A 17,748-nucleotide genomic window follows, 5' to 3' on the forward strand; every position below is an offset into this window, starting at 1 on the left:
AAGCAGTGTTTTTTCCCTAGCTGAGGATGTTCACTAATATTTGATGAAGATGTTGCCCTTGGTGTTGCCAACTCTCAGAAGTTTATTGCGAGATTCACATTATTTGTTTCTTAAACCCTTAGATCCTGAGGCATGTGATAAGATGGGAATCTCAGCTTTCAGTTTTTTAAAAAATGTAGGTTTCTTTCCTTCATGGCTGTAAAGAGAGGCACGAAATACAACTTGAGTCTATTACAAAGGCTTGGAACACATAACCGAAATAAAATATCTCGAATATATTTATTTCTTAGTTACTTTTAATACTGAAAGATTATTTCGTAACTTTGTGTATTTGGAAGCAAAAGGAATTGTCAGTACAATACTCCTTGGCCAGTTATAGGTTTATCCCAGTGAATCACAGCTTTCTCAGTTTTTCCATGTGTATCTTTATATGTTTGAGGATTGTAGCTGATTTAATTAGCTTATTTGAAGGCACCTGAAGCCAGTAATATACAAAAGTCATGTCTTGAGGGCTCCCAAGCAATTGAAGCAAATTTGCTTCCAAATCCAGTGTTACTGGTTGATTTCAAGATGTGCTCACCACGGTTTTCAGTGAGTCTTTTGTTCCTGGAGTAAAATTTCTCAGCAGAAACGTGAAATATTTAAATTCTTTCTCCTTCCTCCAGATCTGCTCATGTATATTTCAGAATGGATGGGCTACATACCACGTCTTTTTTCATAGCTCTCTATCCAGGGTTCTGCCTGGCAGGACCAACCAAGTTTCCTTTTAAGGACAGAAGACACCGATTATATAAAGAGTATATTTATTTAGTGAATACCATGGCTTATCTAACCCCTTCCTGGTCCATGTTGGCTGTTTCTGGGTGCAAGCTGAACCACAGCAGAGCACAGCAATCGCCAGTGTTAGCTTTTCTTCTGTAGGAGAGTCATGGCTGAGGTGTCCAGTGAGAGCAGCTGGCACAAAGCCTGAGGGAGGAGGTTTGGGTTGACTAAGGTTTTGTTTGTCTTATGCTCAGAAGTGCTGACTGATGAGCAGAGAGCTATGAAACAGGCTAATTACATCATATTCCCTGCCCCTTGATGTTACCTTAAAGTGTAACTTTAGCACTCAAAGACAGAAAATAATGAGTTGCTCCATTTGTGTAAATTGTGGCATTCCACTGGACACAGAAGGAGGGCACTGTGTTTCTGGATCCAAGAGCCTGATCCAAAACACAGTTCTTAATAAGTTTTTTCCTCTCCGAAGATATTTACTAGCCTGACACAGTGAGGCTAATACGTTCAATTATGTCCATCTTTCTTTGGACAATAACAATAAAGAATGAAGAATTATATATAAAATAGACAAGGGCTCTAAACTAAATATCTTTTCAAATCTATAAATGTGGTTTTTGTTGTTTTTTTTTAATAACAAGTGACTCAGAATTTAATGCTTTATTTACTTGCAAGTTTTTTAAGCATTTTGAAAACAAAAAAATTAACACACGATTGATAAATAATGTACTTATATTGCATGATGGGTGACTTCACCTAATCTGAATTTTGTTGTTGAAAAAGCTATCACTTAAAAGCAGGCTTTGGAGAATACTTGCTTTGGGACCCTGGCCTGAGAGTTGTGGTGACTTACCAGCAAGAACAGATTTGTCCTGTTAAAACCAATTACTGTAGTAGTTACAGGCCTTGCGCTGAGGAAAACAAAGTACTTGCTGACTGGAAACATGCACTTGCATGTCCTGTGTAAGTCTGTTTACTGTACCAGAGTGGTAGGGAGGACTTTCCACACCAAGCAAGCACATTAATTTATGAGCTTACAAACATACTTTAAACTTGGGAAATGTGGATTGTTATGTTTAAGTTCAACTGGGCTTCTTACATGCCTGAAGTTGTAGATATGCATGAGTATTTAAAAATATTGTGGACAGATAGCTTATTGAATGCTTTTTCATACCCTCTTCTGAGGCTGTCTTTATGCTACAGAGTTGCCCAAACAAATGGACTAAAAAAACTTTGCTTTTAAAAATATACGTGGTGGAGCTAAATAAAAATCAATGAAACTCAAAACCAGAATTATTCCATTCCAGCCCTGGGCAAGCAGTGTGAGCTTTTGTCCATGTAATTATAAAAATCCAAATCCAGACTCTTGTTGTTTCCCCTTGAAAATTTCAGGCAGAGAAAAATGTGCTTCTCTGCACCACTTTTGTCGAAGTTTGGCCTTTGGAAAATGAATACAACTGTGACATTCCAGCTCTGGAAATAAAAGGATTAAAAATATATATATTGAAGAAAAAGATGTAGTTCTGTGATATAGTTCCTGAAATCTGTATTTTGCAAAGTAGAAATCCTAAGCAACATTTCCTCTCAGAACTACATTGTTTCCAAAGACATCCCAGGTACCTGGATTTTTCTAATTTATAAATAATGAAATTGGAGCTCTGTGAACTCAAGAAGTCTCACTCACACATTTGATTCAAATGGCCTCTGTGTGAACTCTATAAAATGCTTTAGCTTTAAATTATCAGTTTGAGTTCATGGTCCCTGGTGGTAGCTGGAGTTCTTGCTTTTTTTCTTTAATTCTTTTTTAATTCTTTTTCTTTTCTTGGCTATTATTGGGAAGGAACCATTTGATTGAGACATATATATGTGTGTATATATATTTTATAATATGTTGCAGTCGTCGAATTCTTTGAAGAGTAAATTGTTTTAGTAAAATGTCAGAAAATCTGCGTGAACTGAATGCTCAGAGTTCCCTTGAATAATGAGGCTATTGTTAAATGATTGAATACTTCAGAGATTAATATCATGGTATGCTGACATGCTGGTTCATACCAACTGTAATTTCACAATGAATCCTCCATAAGTAAGCAAGACTGTGAATGAGAAATCGGATACAAGACAGCACAGCATGCAAGAACATACAAAGTAAATAATTTCTACGTACAGGAATGATATGTTGGGGTCGGGGTGGGGGTATTTCCACAATACCTGAAATCGTTGAATTGTTGGGTAGATCTACAAACCTGAAGAATCTTCTCTGCTTATTTTTTGAATTCCAATGCCAATGAGCAATGCCTTTATAGTAGAAAAGATAGGTTTTTGATTTGTAATTAATTTTATCCTCCTATTCTTTGAAAATCAGGGTATGCCTGGCATTATTTGTGACAGGCTACAATAAACCACATCTCATTCTTTGAAGGGTTTCGGATCCCTAAGCTGTCTTCCCAGTAATGCATCCTATCATTATACAGAAAATTTAGCAGCACTGTTAAGTGTCTACAAACAAAAGTTGCATTTTTTTTTTTTAAGACATCTGAATTCTTGCAAATACAGAGTAATTAGTAGTTGAAGATTTAATGATGGCCCAGAAGAAGGACTGAAGTGTTCTGCATGAAATCATAGTTATTAATTTGTGCATGAATTTCATTTTCCATACTTAATTTAGCAACTGTAGAATATTTTGCTAATTAATTATTAACACTGGTTATTTGTCATGGCAGAAATGTGAGGGGAAAACAGAGCTTTCTATCAAAGGAAAAATATAAATGTCAGAATTTTAATTTAAATATGATGTACAATAATGTAATCGTATTTTTAAAGTCTTAAATAGCTTAAATAGTCAAACATACCAATGTAATATGAATATAATAGCACTAATTCAGAATAAACATTTAAAATAAAAACTTCAGTTAAGAGTCAAGTGTCTTGCAACAAACTGGGGAAAAACACTGTAAAAATGCCAGGCTTTTATGAGTAGTGCCACTTTAATGAGTGGCATTTCATTCTGTCTTGGGTAGCAAGAGTGTGATGAGCTGTAGCCTTATTATAAGCACTCTGAATAGGATTCGAGCTACTGCAGGCAATGAAGACTGCCTTTGATTTCTGCAAGTGTTGCACCAAGCCACTTAATTTCATTTACATGCAGATAAAAAAATCCAATTTTTTTTTTTTTTTTTTTTATTTTTATTTTATTTTGGCAAGGATAAGAACAAGGCTAGAGGAAAAGTTACCTTTGAACTACTAAAGGGATATACTTCTTAAAGGTCTGAAAGTTCAAGTTCTTTCTATTCCCAAAAATGCAATATCTGTTTAAATTTCATTTACTTCAACTTCTGTTTTACCTGGCTTTATTTCCTAAGTACTTAAAACAATTACAAGTCTCCAGATCCTGTACACTTTCATATGGGACCATTTTTCCAGAGGTGAATGTGCATAAAATGTTTAAGTGTATGAATGCAGATTAGTTTGAACAGGAAATATGGCGTGCTCTCTTTTGGTCCAGGGGTGGTTTAGATGTACAACCAAAGGATTTAAGAAGCCCTTCTCCCTTTTTCTCTGGTGTTTTTGAAACTCTGGGGCAAGTTGTTACTCTAAATTGCTGTCCTAACTTGTATCTAATAAAGGAATGATTGATTGTTGTGAACTTGACAGCCAGACTGAAGTAAGTACGGAAGACAGAGCAGATGAATGTTAAACTCTTACAGAAGTACTGTCTTGTTAATCCAATACACCATAGGTTCCCTGCAGCTACCTATTTCTATTGGTTCCCCAAGCCATGCACTGGTGTGTGGAAACAAAAGGTGCTCTGAATAGCATGAATTTTGTGTGAATAAAAGATCTTAGTCTTAAGTTTTCATGTTCTAAAATAATATACACAGAAACAACAACAAAGCAGCTCAACTTTTGTTAATGGGTAGAATAGTAATGTGTTGTATTCTTTGAGGAAAAAAATACAAGCATTGAAAATGCCATGTAGTAGATGAAATGTCCAGAAATGATCATGCAAATCAGAATTTTCTTTCTGGATGAATTTCCCTTTTGTGGGTATTTGGATGTCTTAAGTTCATGTGGCAGTGTATTGTAGGAATAACATCTCTCTGAGAAACCCAGCAGCAGTTCTTTCTGTACCTTAGTCCTTATAATGTGACTTTTTTTTTTTTATTCCCCAAATCCGTGATTTTCCTAATAGAGACTGCTTTAAACAAAATAAACCCAGTTATGCTATTTATATATTAATTCACAAGAATGAAAGAGCCCCAGAGTTGCTTATCTAAAGCCAATTACTGCTGGTCAAATTCATCCCAGTACAAAAGTTCATAAGATAAAAGCATATGTTACCTAAATGCCCAGAAATGTAGACTGTTTTCAGTTGGGTGAATTGTGCTGTGAGCAATGCATGAGGCCTTGAGTGAACCCTGGTGCTGGAGATGTAATTATTAAGCTCTGAACCTGGAAATTACATGGTAATTCCACTGGTTTACCTAAGCGAGGGAGAATTCTGTACACTGGTTACTTGGGTTTAAATTCCAAGTTTCACATTCATTTAAAACATACAATTAGTAACCAGAATTGGACAAAAGCTGTGTTTTGTACACACCTATGTACCTACTGCCTTGTAGATGAGGATGGCAGTGTATATAGCACTGAGTTGAGTGGTGGTGAGACACTCAGCCTGTCTGCTCCGATGGCCATTTAGTGTTACAGGACTAGCAGCGGCCACTCCGAAAGGCTGGCCTGGAGGACAGAATAAGACATACCTATCCCAGAGGCTTTTGTTTTCCATAACCACATGGAAAAGCTGAAAAGTGTGAATGGTCCCAACCAGTTTGGCCTCCCAAGCAATCCCTTTTTTGACCCAGCAGCTCCTGGTGGCAGCTGTCCCTTACCGGGCTTCCCACTTTGGCATATTACCTGCCAGTAGTGGGGTGGGTGGCACGTGGTTCCCCTTGCCTTGAGTTAGTCCCCAGTTGAATCTCACTTGCCTCCTAACCGTGGTTGCCCACTTACCTTCCCTGCACCCTCGGCTTCCCACAGGCAGAAACAGAAATAGCTTGAAAACAGTGTGTCATTTCACATCAAATTCCCATCAGTTTGGAATCAGCGTGGGCAGTGGGTAAGGTTCCCATGTCTTGCAAGTGGTATATCACTTGCAGTTGAAGTGCTTCTTTCAGGAACTATCTCCATTTTAACAGCAGTTATCAAATAACTTCATGGGAACAACCAGGTCGAGCTTTGTCTGCAGTGCAAGTGCTGATCGACCTCCTGCCTGCAAGCTCTTGAAATGATCTATTGATACCGCAACTTTGATGTACGTTAAGGGTTTATTCTGCATTGCTTGCATCTTTCCTGAGTCTGCTGAGTAGTCAGAAAATGAGGAGTGCAATGGGATGGAGCTCTTGAGTGGTTTTTGACATATCTCTGTAGCCAGGACTGAGTAAGGAGGTTGTTTCTCTGTGCGGTCTTCCCTTAGTTGTACCCTCTGTGTGACACGGTGTGTTACTGCCGTTTGTAAGTGAAGTATTTTTGAGTGACCCTTGTAATTTTAATAGTGCATTTCAGATAACTTGAGCTGTTTCACCCAAACTGATATATACAGGGGAAGATAAAAGTGTTTATGTTTGTATGAAGGTATTTCTGTCTCCAAATTAATGTTCTCTTGGAATGTAAGAATGTCTGGGCTGGGTCAGACAGAAATTTGTTTCAGCATCTGTGGAGGTGCCTGATGTTAAAACAGAGACAATGCGTGATGATACCACTCTGCTATCGTCTCCCATCTTCCAGCAGTATATGACTGCCGGGGCCACAAATGTGTCTTTGCTTTTAATTTCATGACAGATTTTCCATCCTAGAAGCTGTTGGTAGCTTTATGTAGAGATGCGTTCTGTGGGGCATCAGCACGGGCTGTGGCATTGAGTTCCGCAAGTAACTTTCCGTTCTGGAGAAGTACACCTTCTGTAGTTTTTAAACCTTATAATTTTCTTGTCAGTCCTTATGTATTATGGGAAGCAATGAAGACAAGTAGTCACCATCTCACTGCAAGGGTCCTTCTTTAATGAGCATAAGTCCTAGTTTGTGTAGTTGCTCCTGATGTGGAAGCTCTTTCAAATATCTGACCACCTGATTTTAAATGAAAATTGTTACTTAGAAAAATGTTAAAAGCATAATCGAATATAAAGGATTTAAAGATTTTTAAAAAGCATGTAGACAATTCTATTGGTGCTTACTGTGCATTTAGGTAACATTTTGGGAAGAATGTAATGAAAAACAACATGTTGTCTGTCTGGAAATCTTTTGAATAGTTCAGTTCCAGTGTTCAGTAGACACATTCTTCAGGTAGCCATCTCACAGATTCATTGCATCTATTCCCTTCGTCGATACTGTGATGCAGTAGGTTATCCTTAATGATACAGTCATTATGTTGAAGGGTTGGTAATAAGGCATTGAGATGAACTCAGTTCCACAATTATCTTTTTCTGACCAGAATTTTTGATTCAAAATCTTTGAAACAATACCTCCATGCACCATAAGTCAGGAGGAAATTGAACAGTGCTTGTGTTTTCTCATGACAAGCAAACTGTACCTGGTGTTTTCTACATTAATGGTATCAGTAGTTTGCAGAACAGACATGTGCAGGCTGTTGAATTTTATAGTATTTTTAATTTAAATGTAAGAAAACGAGGCCAGCTTTTATGATGTACTTTATCTTTGTTTCTGTGCGTGTTCCCATTGAGGAATACATTTTTGTTATTTCTGGAGAAATAAAATCACAATTAAAGGTCACGCAAACAGAAAGCCAAACAGCTTTGGAGGGAAGACATAACTTAATACCACTCTCCACACATGCAAGAAAGAAATATGACTACATTTGCAGGAACAAAATACCTTCCTGATTTCATGCAGCACACTAACATTCTTCATCAGAACTGATGTTCTGATTACTGTAAAATAATTACTTGAAATATTTAGGCAAACAGTGTCCAAATTAATTCCAATTACTTTCTTGTGGTAGCACTCAAGGTTTATAGCAGTAGATTAAATTGGCTGCATATGGCTAATTGCCTATAATAGTGTTTGTTACTGTGGTGCCTCTTACCACTGATGTCTGTTTCAGCAAATGTGAAGGTGTGCATATAACTTTACATGTGGGAGGAAACCTCTTCTGAACAGAACAGAATTAGTTCTGTGAGTAAAATCTCTAGTGTAACTAAATATTTGCAGAATCACAGTATGTAGCAAATAACTCTGGGAAATCTGTCATAAAAGCAGTGGAACCACAAATGCCTGCCTCTGCTGGCAAGAAACGTTCACTTTTAGCTCTCACGTGACTTGGATGAAACAACATATCAATTCATTAGGAGTGGCTAGGCTGAAATGAAGGCTGGGTGTTAGTTTTTGTTGGCGGAAGTTTAGATAGGGGTTGTGTTTTATTTGAGGTTGTTGTGGGTTAGCTGCTGATTTTTGTTGCATTCTTTTTCCATATATCTGTCGGAGGCCCTTTACTGCAGAAGATAGGCATGTTTTTGCATGTTTTTCATGTATTTGATTTTAAACCTAAATAAATCAAATAAACGAAGATGCACCACACGGGCCAAGTTTCCTGCTGGGTAACTTGGCCCACCGAACAACCATAAATCACACTGGTTGAGAATTTGACTTTGCCTTCTTAAGATATGTGAAGACTAATGTCTTCAGGGCCAAAGTCAACTTCAGGTATTACCATGAAGAATTATAAAATTAAGTGGAACATAAGTGAGCATAAAGGCCCCAATTCTGGAGACATCTGAGGTTAGAAAAGCATGTGATCTCATGGTTAACATTAAATGTGTTTGGAGTGGAGCCGGCTATGGCAAAATAGACCCATAACTACCTGCCTGTGTACCCATCATGGTGGAGTGTACAGTGGATTACATCTGCCTTCAGAGCACAAAATCCTGCCTGTCTACAGAGCCAACAAAAAAAGGAGAGGGTGTGAAGGAGAGGAAGACTTGTATGATTATTTTTGTTGTTGTTCCTAAAAGATGGCTGAATTAGGGCTCAACTTAGATTGCACAAACTCTTAATGTCTTTAGGTCAGTTCACCCTCCTCTTGACTGGTTTCAGTCTGAAATAAAGCAAAGCATGTTTTTCTCCCAAAAATGAAAGTCAAATGGAAACAAATGTCTTTGTGGGTTCTTAGGGAAAGGAAAAACAGTGAAATGGAAAGTCTCACTTTGCATCAGTCACGAAAACAGAGTGAAGAGAGATGGAGAGACAGTCTTTTATCTAAAGCTGAGTGGTTACATGTCACTTACAGTGTGAAAACTTCAGGTGAGAACTTTGTCAGGCACAAAATTGCCTTAAATCTTCTTCTCTGGTACCAAAGAGTATGTTAGGGAGGCTGTTGTCAGTCTTCCCCATTGCTGCTGCTCCCCCTTCACAAGAAAGTGTTTATGTGTCCCAGGCTGAAACTTTTCCATTATGAGTGATGGTACCATTTCCTCTTTGGCTCCCTGTCCCTGTGTTGTCCCACCGTTCCTCCCTCCCTCCCTGGTTTACTGGGGATATTTACAAACTGTAAGGACAGAAAAGAGTATGGCTTGAATATGTAGTACAGTGCTCTAGCTGCCCTAAGAGTCCTTTCCTGTATAGCGGGAGACATGGGTTTCCTCCTGAGGCAGTGAAGGGAATTGCAGTAAGATCTTCCACATCCTGGTTTCTGGATTTCAAATAGAAGTTGCTAACACTAAATTTATACTGCTGTTAATGAAGATTAACCAAATAAAAATTGGTCTACCATACACTCCAGTGGTTTATAATTGGTGAACTGTTGGTTATTTTCCATGACTGTTGCTTTGCCATTAGAAGATACAATTTTATTGTAATCTTTCATAGTAATATGTCCTTCATTGATGGTGAAAGTTGCGTTTCATGGAAAAGTCTTCCAAATGAAAGCCTGATCTGTCAGTATATCAATAATGCTCTTTAAAAAAAGAACAAACTGGGAAAGGACATTTTAGAAGACGTTCTCTTAGTGAAACAGACACCAAGATACTCCAGTGACTTGAGAAATAAAATTATTTTCCTTACTCTCCTGAAGTCTTATATTCAGCCATAAATGCCGTCTTCTGTGACCTTTTACCGGGGTTTTGTGATACTTACTATTAAGTCTGTATTTTAGTCTTAAGCTCTGTGAAGTAAAGACAGATACCTATTTTATGGTCTAGTTGCTTAATGCAACAAGTTGTAGCTGCCCAAAATCTATCTTAATCATGCTAAGTCTATCAAAATGCAGTGCAGTGCCATTCTATCTATGGGAGGTGATATAAATTCAACTAAGTATTAACATTCATCTTGGAAAAGGCTAGATGCACATAAACTTAAAGCTTCTGTTTATCGAAACCAGAAATTTAGAGTGTGTGTGTGCAGGCATGGATGCACACACGAGCACAAATGACCGTAATTCCTGCATTTTTTTTAATCCTGTAGGAATCTGACCCATCTCTGTTAAAACCTTGTTTGGCAGTTAAACATAAAAATAATAAGAAAAAAGGTTTTTAAGGAAACCTGGTTAATTTAACCAAAGAAACCTCTTTCCTAGTGCTCACGCCCTAAAATCCTTGCTATTGTCAGTGCACTTATGCTGTCAGTACACTTATGCTGACAGTGCAGTGTGGTGACCAGGGATGGACAAGGTGTGGTAAATGACCAGTGCTGCTTTTCAAATGAACCCTAAAAGTGTTTGTTGAACTGCAGTGACAGAAAGAACCTCTCCAGGAGTATCAGGCAAACATTTTTCAAGAGCACTGCATCTCTTCCTAGTATGTGTATTACATGCGTGCAAAAATAGCTGTGTACATTATTAAGATATAGTAACATGTGTTTCTGTTTTTTGTTTTCTCCATAGGTATGGGAAAATTGTATCCACAAAGGCAATTCTTGACAAGAACACAAATCAGTGCAAAGGTATGTGCAAAGCGTCCACCCTGTGAGTTCATTGTCTGTTTGAGTGATTGACTGGTGGCTTGCCTGCCAAGGCTTTGGCTCCAACTGTGCAATCAACATAATGTACAGTATATTACAAACATATTTAATAATGCCAAAGCTTTGAGTTGTGTTTCCAGTAACATTGCTCATTAATTTTTTTCATTAACAAACAAAATGAAAATCACAAATCAGAACAAGTATCAAATTGCTTCGGCAGAAAAGTAAATTACCTTCTAACCGCACAGTGTTGTCTGATTTGAATGATATTATCAGTGATGCAAATTGATTTCCTATATAAAACTGAGAAACCTTTGGGAAAATTTTCCCAAGCAAAACCTGATTTAATTTTTGCTATTTTTGTGAAGTCTTGGGCTATGCTATTGCAAGAAAATATTCTTTATGACACAAACAGATCCACAGGTTGCAATACCAAGATATAAAAGCGATTCCTTTTCCAGTTTTATGTTCCTAATTTTGCCGCTAATGTATGAAAGCATTTTTTAGTGAAATATAGCATGTTTTGTGCATGTGCATAGCTGTATCTGCCTAGATAAATATTGACTAACATGTCTAGTAGTATCTCAGGACTAGAGTTGTTCATTTACCAGTCTGAAGAGCCATCAAGGCTATGGGGGAGAGGCTGTGCTTTGAAATGACTCTGTAACTTTATGCTAGTGGTATACAGGATCCTTTTGCAGTAGTAAGATCTACTAGAATGTGTTCTTCTGATAAGAAGCAGATTCTGGGCAGCATTTCTATATGAGTTAGTAAAAAAAAAAAACCCAAACAAGCCATTGCAGTACAGGAGTACATTTAATGAGTGGCCATATAAGGGTGTGAAGAGAAGCAGCAGAGGCATTTGGGGAAATTATGAGATGGGGCAAAATCCTGCTGTCTGTACCAGAGATGTTCTTGAAGTTTGTGGAAGTATGTGCCTTTATCTGTTGCCTGCCAGCAACAGCATCCATTAGTGACTGAAGGGAAAAGTAAGTTGGAAGACTGCAGTTTTAGTCCTAGAAAACTTCAGCAGCTCCATCGGTCATGGTCCATCATTGGAAGTGGCACTGCCACGCATTTGCTCTTGCCTGAATGTGTATTTTCTTTCCCTGGGGCACTGTTCCAGCAGACTTCTTATAACATTACTCTGTATTTCTTTGAGTATCACACCAGGATCGAGACCTGGTTTGTTTTGTTAGTTGTTTTTTGTTTTGTTTGTTTGGATGATTGGTTGGGGTATTTTGCTTTGCTTTTGTTGGGGTTTTTATTGTATTATGAGGGAATACCCTTGTAGGGAAGACAGAGTAGGCCAAGAACAGAAAGCCCTGGCAGCCTGGCCAGGGGGTCAGAGAGGTGAATGCTGCAGTTTCAGAGCTGAGATAGACATGCCTGCCTCTGGCTGCTGCATGGCTGGGAGCTTTGTGATGTGGAGGCAGGATGCAGCGTGAGGTGCTGTAAGGAGAGGGGGACTTTTGAAGCATGATGGGAACTACAAATGGCTGAGTGGATCAAGTGGACTTTTAGCTGGAGCAAGGAAGAAGAGTGCCGCAGTGAGATAGGAAGGGTTTTGGAGATGGGGCTCTGGGGCAGGAAGGCGTTGGACCTTAGGCCTAGGAGATCTGGAGGGGTCTGATGTGGGGGATGAGAAATAGAAACTCCATGATCAGGTAGATTGGGGTTATCCTGGGGTCACACTTCACTGTATACACTCCAACTAAGAACTTCCCTTGGGGACAAAGACATGTAGGTCCTTGTCTCCCTTCCCAGTACCATACAAGACCGACATGTTCTCTGTTAAATCGTGTGTCAACTCCATCCTTTCTTCATTTTCTTTTCTGAAATTTATCCCTGTGGAATGGCAATACATATCAAACAGATGGAGTTGGATTTGAACTGGACTGTGTGTTGAATAATGGGATGAAGTCCATGGGAGAAGGAAATGTATTTGTCTCTGATGATCTTGGTTGTCTGAAACCACTGTGATGTCGGTTCAGATGCTTCAGCTGGGTGCCTAAAGGATGGTGGAGAGAATCTGTGGGAAGTGTGCTCGATGATTGTTCTAAACTTTTGGGTTTTTTTTTTTTAAATGCCTATTTGACTCCACAAATGCGGTGCCATATGATTAGAACGTCCTTCTGTTCCTGTTGCCGGCGGTAAACAAGGAAAGGAATGGATCTGTTTGTGAAACACAAAATATGAAGTGAAAAGATTGTAAAGAATATGAATGTTAGAGTTTCAAGAAAGAAAAACATCTGGGTTTGGTGTTCTTCATATAGTACTTAGATTTGAAGTTACTGTAGTAGGAGTTATATAACAGTGAGTTGGAACTTTGTGAAAGTTTGCTTTCATGCTCTTGTATTACACTGTAGGGCAGAGATATTTGTTTGTATTTTCAAAGATCTTTATGACTTAAGTGGTGCCATTAAAAGATCGTAAACATAATTGGATTTATTAACAGTGTGCTTCATGGCATAAAAAAAAAAGTAGATGTTTTGCTGCTGTAGATGCTGGGGACAATTTCCTTCCTCTTCAGTAAGGCTGCCAAAAAACCCCAAAAAGCAAGCTTCCCAAGAATCAGAAGTGGAAGGGACCTGAGGAGGTTAAAGAGGTCAGGACCTGCCTTGGGGCAGGATCAGTTCTAACCCACCGCTGAGGGGTGTTTCTGTAACCTTAGCTCGAATGCCTCCAGCAATGGAGATTGGAGCTCTTGATAGCCCTGTCCTCACTATAATGAAGTGTTACCTAATGTCTAACCCAAATCTTCCTTGATGCAATTTAGGCCTGTTGCTTCTTTTCTTATCCCTAGTGGAGTTGCAAAACAGTTTATTCCTTTCCTTTTTGCAGCAAATGAAATGCTATATGTCTGCCATATCTTTTCATTAGACTCACCATTGTTCCTTACACTTTTTCCTTAAGGGCAATTTATTTGAAGTTTCTGGTTTATAGCACTTTGCTGGTCTCTCTGTAATTATCTCACTTCTTATTTGAAGACCCTATAGCCAGGCATGGGATATCAGATGACCTAAGTCTTACCGTTTTAAATAGTGTGGAGAGATGATTTAATTTGTCATCTTTGTTGATCACGACTCTTCTCTTTGCTGATGCACCCATGTAAATAGCTATATATATTTAACATATAGATACATTTCTGAGGCACAGGCTGTTGAATGAGAACAATAGTGCTGATTTATGCTAAGAGAGTCACTGCAGCCCCTGGTTCTGTTATTCTTTTCTCCAGTGCTGCTGCCAGACAGGCATTCCTTATTGTGTGCTCTGCTCTGTGCTGTTGATTATTCCCTCCTAAGGCTAGTACTTTTCATTTGTCTGTATTGAATTTTATCCTATTTTTTTCCCGGCTACTCCTTAATTTGCTAAGATTATTCTCTAATCTTAAGTCTCCAGAGTGCTTGTAGCACTTACCTCTTTAGTATCCTCTTCACAGTTAATAAATGATTTCTCTAATCCACTGGACAAGATAATTTGGAAAAGACTGAATAATAGCAGACCCAGGGATAACTTTTGAGGAAACCCTCTCAAGTACATTAGGTAGTACAACACTGAGCCATTGACAACTTCTTTGTAGATTGGATTTCCTAGTCAGTTTGGCACTTACATAACGGCAGTTTTAGCTAGATCATATTTCTCCTATTTGCTCAAGTTATGAGTGACAACCAAGGATTAACTAAAATCTGTAGTGCTTACCTATCCATAAGGCTAGGTACCCACTAGACAGAAGCATGATGTGACATTTATTCTTACTAAATCCATGCTGCATGTTACTAATCATGTGTTACCTTTGAGGGTCTGTGAATGGATTTATATGACTATTTGCTCTAAGACGTTTCCAGAAGTTGAATGTGTTTCTAATACATTGGAGTCTACATCCATTACTTAAAAATAAAACAAATAATAAAAAACAAACTAAAAAACCAAAAAACCCTCAACAACAAAAAGCAAAACCCAGGCAACTTGTTTACTCTTCTCTAGTCTTCCGGGTCTTGCTCACTTTCTGCAAAGTGTATCTTATTAAATGAACAAATCATCCTGTGATGTGTACCCAATGCAGTAGTGTGGATTAAATTCAAGGAGATGGTAGAAGAAGTTATCACATGTTTGGAGATTTCAGAATCTATTTCAGCATCATTTGTGTGTTGATCAAAGAACAGAGTAGAGCTCTATACTTTGGAGAAAGTGGAAAATAGTTAATATAGCTAAGAAATTATTTTAAATAGCCCATGTAACAGCAGATGTGTTAAAATAAGTTATTGCTTAGCATGAAGTGTTAGGTTTCCTTTTGGAAAAATGAGAAAACATTCTGCAATGGGCTTTAAGTCATTCTCCAGTATTCCTCAGATTTTTAGAAAGATACTCACTACATTCCTTTCGTGCTAAGGAATAGTGCTATCTGAGGATTTCTCCCTGGTACGAATTAAGCAGTCCAGTCTAAAGTAATCATATATGCTGCAAGGGAGTTCACTAGGGAAACTTTTTGACATAACCTCTCATTTTCAGATTGCTCTTTGTTGGTGGCATAACTGCTAAGTGAGGCAGAGGAGAAGCAACGATCACCCTGTAATAGAACAATATATAGAACAAAATGAGCACAGTCATGACAAAATGGCCAGAAACCACTGAACAAAGCAGGGAACAATCACATATGGAAAATAATGAAAAACAGACACATGATTCATCCAGATCTTCAAACACAAAACCCCTAATGAACAAGTTGAGGAGTTTTGGCTGCTTTTGCTTTTTCCCTTTCCCTGCCCTCTCCCTTTTTCCCCCTGTGCATTTCCCTTCTGGGTCTACTGTATTTGATAATTTAAAAAGTAGGGAAATGAAATAAAAGAAACCATTCAAGAGAAGCGTTAATCTGAAACGTGTAGACTCTTCTCTTTCCAGACCTTGCCTCCCACCCTTTCCAGACTGGCTTGCCTTTGATAGACCTACATGCTTAGAGCCAGGGGAATGAGTAATGGTTGTTTCACAGTACAGTTTCCATACCTCATAGCAATGGAATACAGAACAGTTAATCTGCCAAATACACAAGTCCATTTCTTAGCGTATGAATTACTGTCATCTGCATCTGCCCTTGCAGACACTTTAATTGCATGCATGCAGATTTACTTCCTGGTTTAATCAGGAGCTCATATGATTTTGAGCATTTTGCTAGGACCTTAGAAGATGAGCACAGGAGAATGACTAAAAGTCTGAAATCCCACCTGTGGGAATTTTTTTAATAAATAAAACCTGTGAGTCACAGTAATGTGTAGGAGATAAACACTTCAACTGCATATTCTTCATTTTATGTATATTTTTTCAAATCATGCATTACTTGATTTGTTAGATAGCTGTGTTTGTCTTAAGAGAGAAATGTGCCTAATGTGATGAGGGGAGCTATAGAGACTCTTTATTATTTTAATATTTCATTATGACATTTTCCTTATTGAGAAATGTTAGCAATTATCTGTTCATTTTTAAAATAGGAAAATTGGGGATGCAGATAGGCAGTCATTAGGATTGTGGTGGGTTTATGGTAAAAAAATGCCATGAGGTCATCTGTGTTCACCCACAACATATCACATACAATTTTATTTCTCCAGTTGCCTCACTGGTTTTAGACCAGTACTTAAAATTTACCATGACCTATTTTATAAATTCAGAGTTTATTTGTGTAACAAAAATGGGATAACTGGAGGCTTACTATAAGTGCTGGAGATAATTGGAATGGCATGGTAGTGTCTCATATCTCCCAAAAGGAGTCTGTCCTGCCTTGTGTCAGCGGTGCTACTCATCCTGCTTAAGTTCAACAGCACCCCTAAGTACCCTAATGCATTGGAGCTAATGAGCTGGCGGCTTCTGCTCTAGTATTCTGATAAACAAAGCTTACAAACATATAGTAGAAATACCTGGGTGTGTATGTTAGACAAAATGCTTTGATAATTTTAAATTTTAGAAAGTAATTTTTTGCGTGTAATCTGTGAAGGTTGTTTGTGATCATATGAATTATGCATTTTCACTTTATTAATTCCTATTCTTATTATACTCGAGATAGCACAATTTAGTTGTGACTAGCAACATGAAACAAGTCTTTGTAAAATAATAAGCTAGTGAAGAAAGAGCTAAGATGCATAGAAAGCTATTTAGTTAATAAATTTTATTTATTGGGAATAAGCTCAAATTGCAATAACTGTGCTGTGTTATTTATGATTCTCAGAATTGCCATTTTGAGAGAGAAAAAAAATCCAGCCAAGTAGGTCTATGCCTGATCACAGACTGTAAACTGTTCACACTAGGAGGGCATGCACAGCGTGCTTCAAGGGGAAATGGATCTTGTAGAAAGTAAATAATTTGTAAAACAGACTTATTTAATTTTGAAACTCTAGACTTGTGTAACAAATAAATCAATCCTATTTTTGATGCCGGGATAGACAATAGATGCGGTGATTTTTTTGTGTGTTAGTTTTGTTTGTTTGTTTTCATTTCTTTTTTTTGTTTGTTTGTTTGTATGTGTCTTTTTTTTAATCTGCTCTAAAGTTTTATGTAACCAGTGTTCATAGTAGTTCACAAGTTATTAAAAAGGTAGCAATATGGAATATTTTAATTTGGCAGTGAGGCATTTGTGAAGCTGGATAGATGTTGAGTGTGGGCAGGCATGCAACATTTTTAACTATGGCTCTGCTGATCCATCTCACTTCTGACCTTAGCAGCCTCAACTAATCTGGTCCCTTTGGTCACTTCAACAGAGAGCACAAACTATGCTGAGTTGGGCCGATTTTGGTTAGCGAATCAGCTTATAAACCCACATCTCCTTAGTTAGAAGGACAAAGTCTTCAGCAGTTATCAACAAGTCCACATTTCAAAACAGCACTTGTAGTTCTAAGTTTTTGGATAACAAGAATAACAAGAGATGAATTTAAACATAATGTTGTTTAAAATTTGTAAATGTTTGGAGGTTTTTTTAGTCTGCTTTCTGTTTTTTGATACTTTAGTTTCACCCTTGTGTTTTTTATA

The 17,748-nt window shown here is 37.9% G+C and overlaps 1 protein-coding gene across 3 annotated transcripts in view; it reads left to right on the forward strand.

The window, feature by feature from the left end:
• The window catches only part of RBMS3 (RNA binding motif single stranded interacting protein 3), a 712,107-nt gene that overhangs the window by 383,255 nt on the left and 311,104 nt on the right, over positions 1-17,748 (forward strand). For all 3 annotated transcript variants that reach the window (XM_030490138.1, XM_030490143.1, XM_030490152.1), the window contains one exon: positions 10,658-10,716. In XM_030490138.1, the coding sequence (XP_030345998.1) occupies positions 10,658-10,716 (59 nt within the window). The remainder of the gene's footprint in view (positions 1-10,657; positions 10,717-17,748) is intronic.

The sequence above is a fragment of the Strigops habroptila genome, chromosome 1 (genome assembly GCF_004027225.2).
Source record: "Strigops habroptila isolate Jane chromosome 1, bStrHab1.2.pri, whole genome shotgun sequence".
NCBI lineage: Eukaryota > Metazoa > Chordata > Aves > Psittaciformes > Psittacidae > Strigops > Strigops habroptila.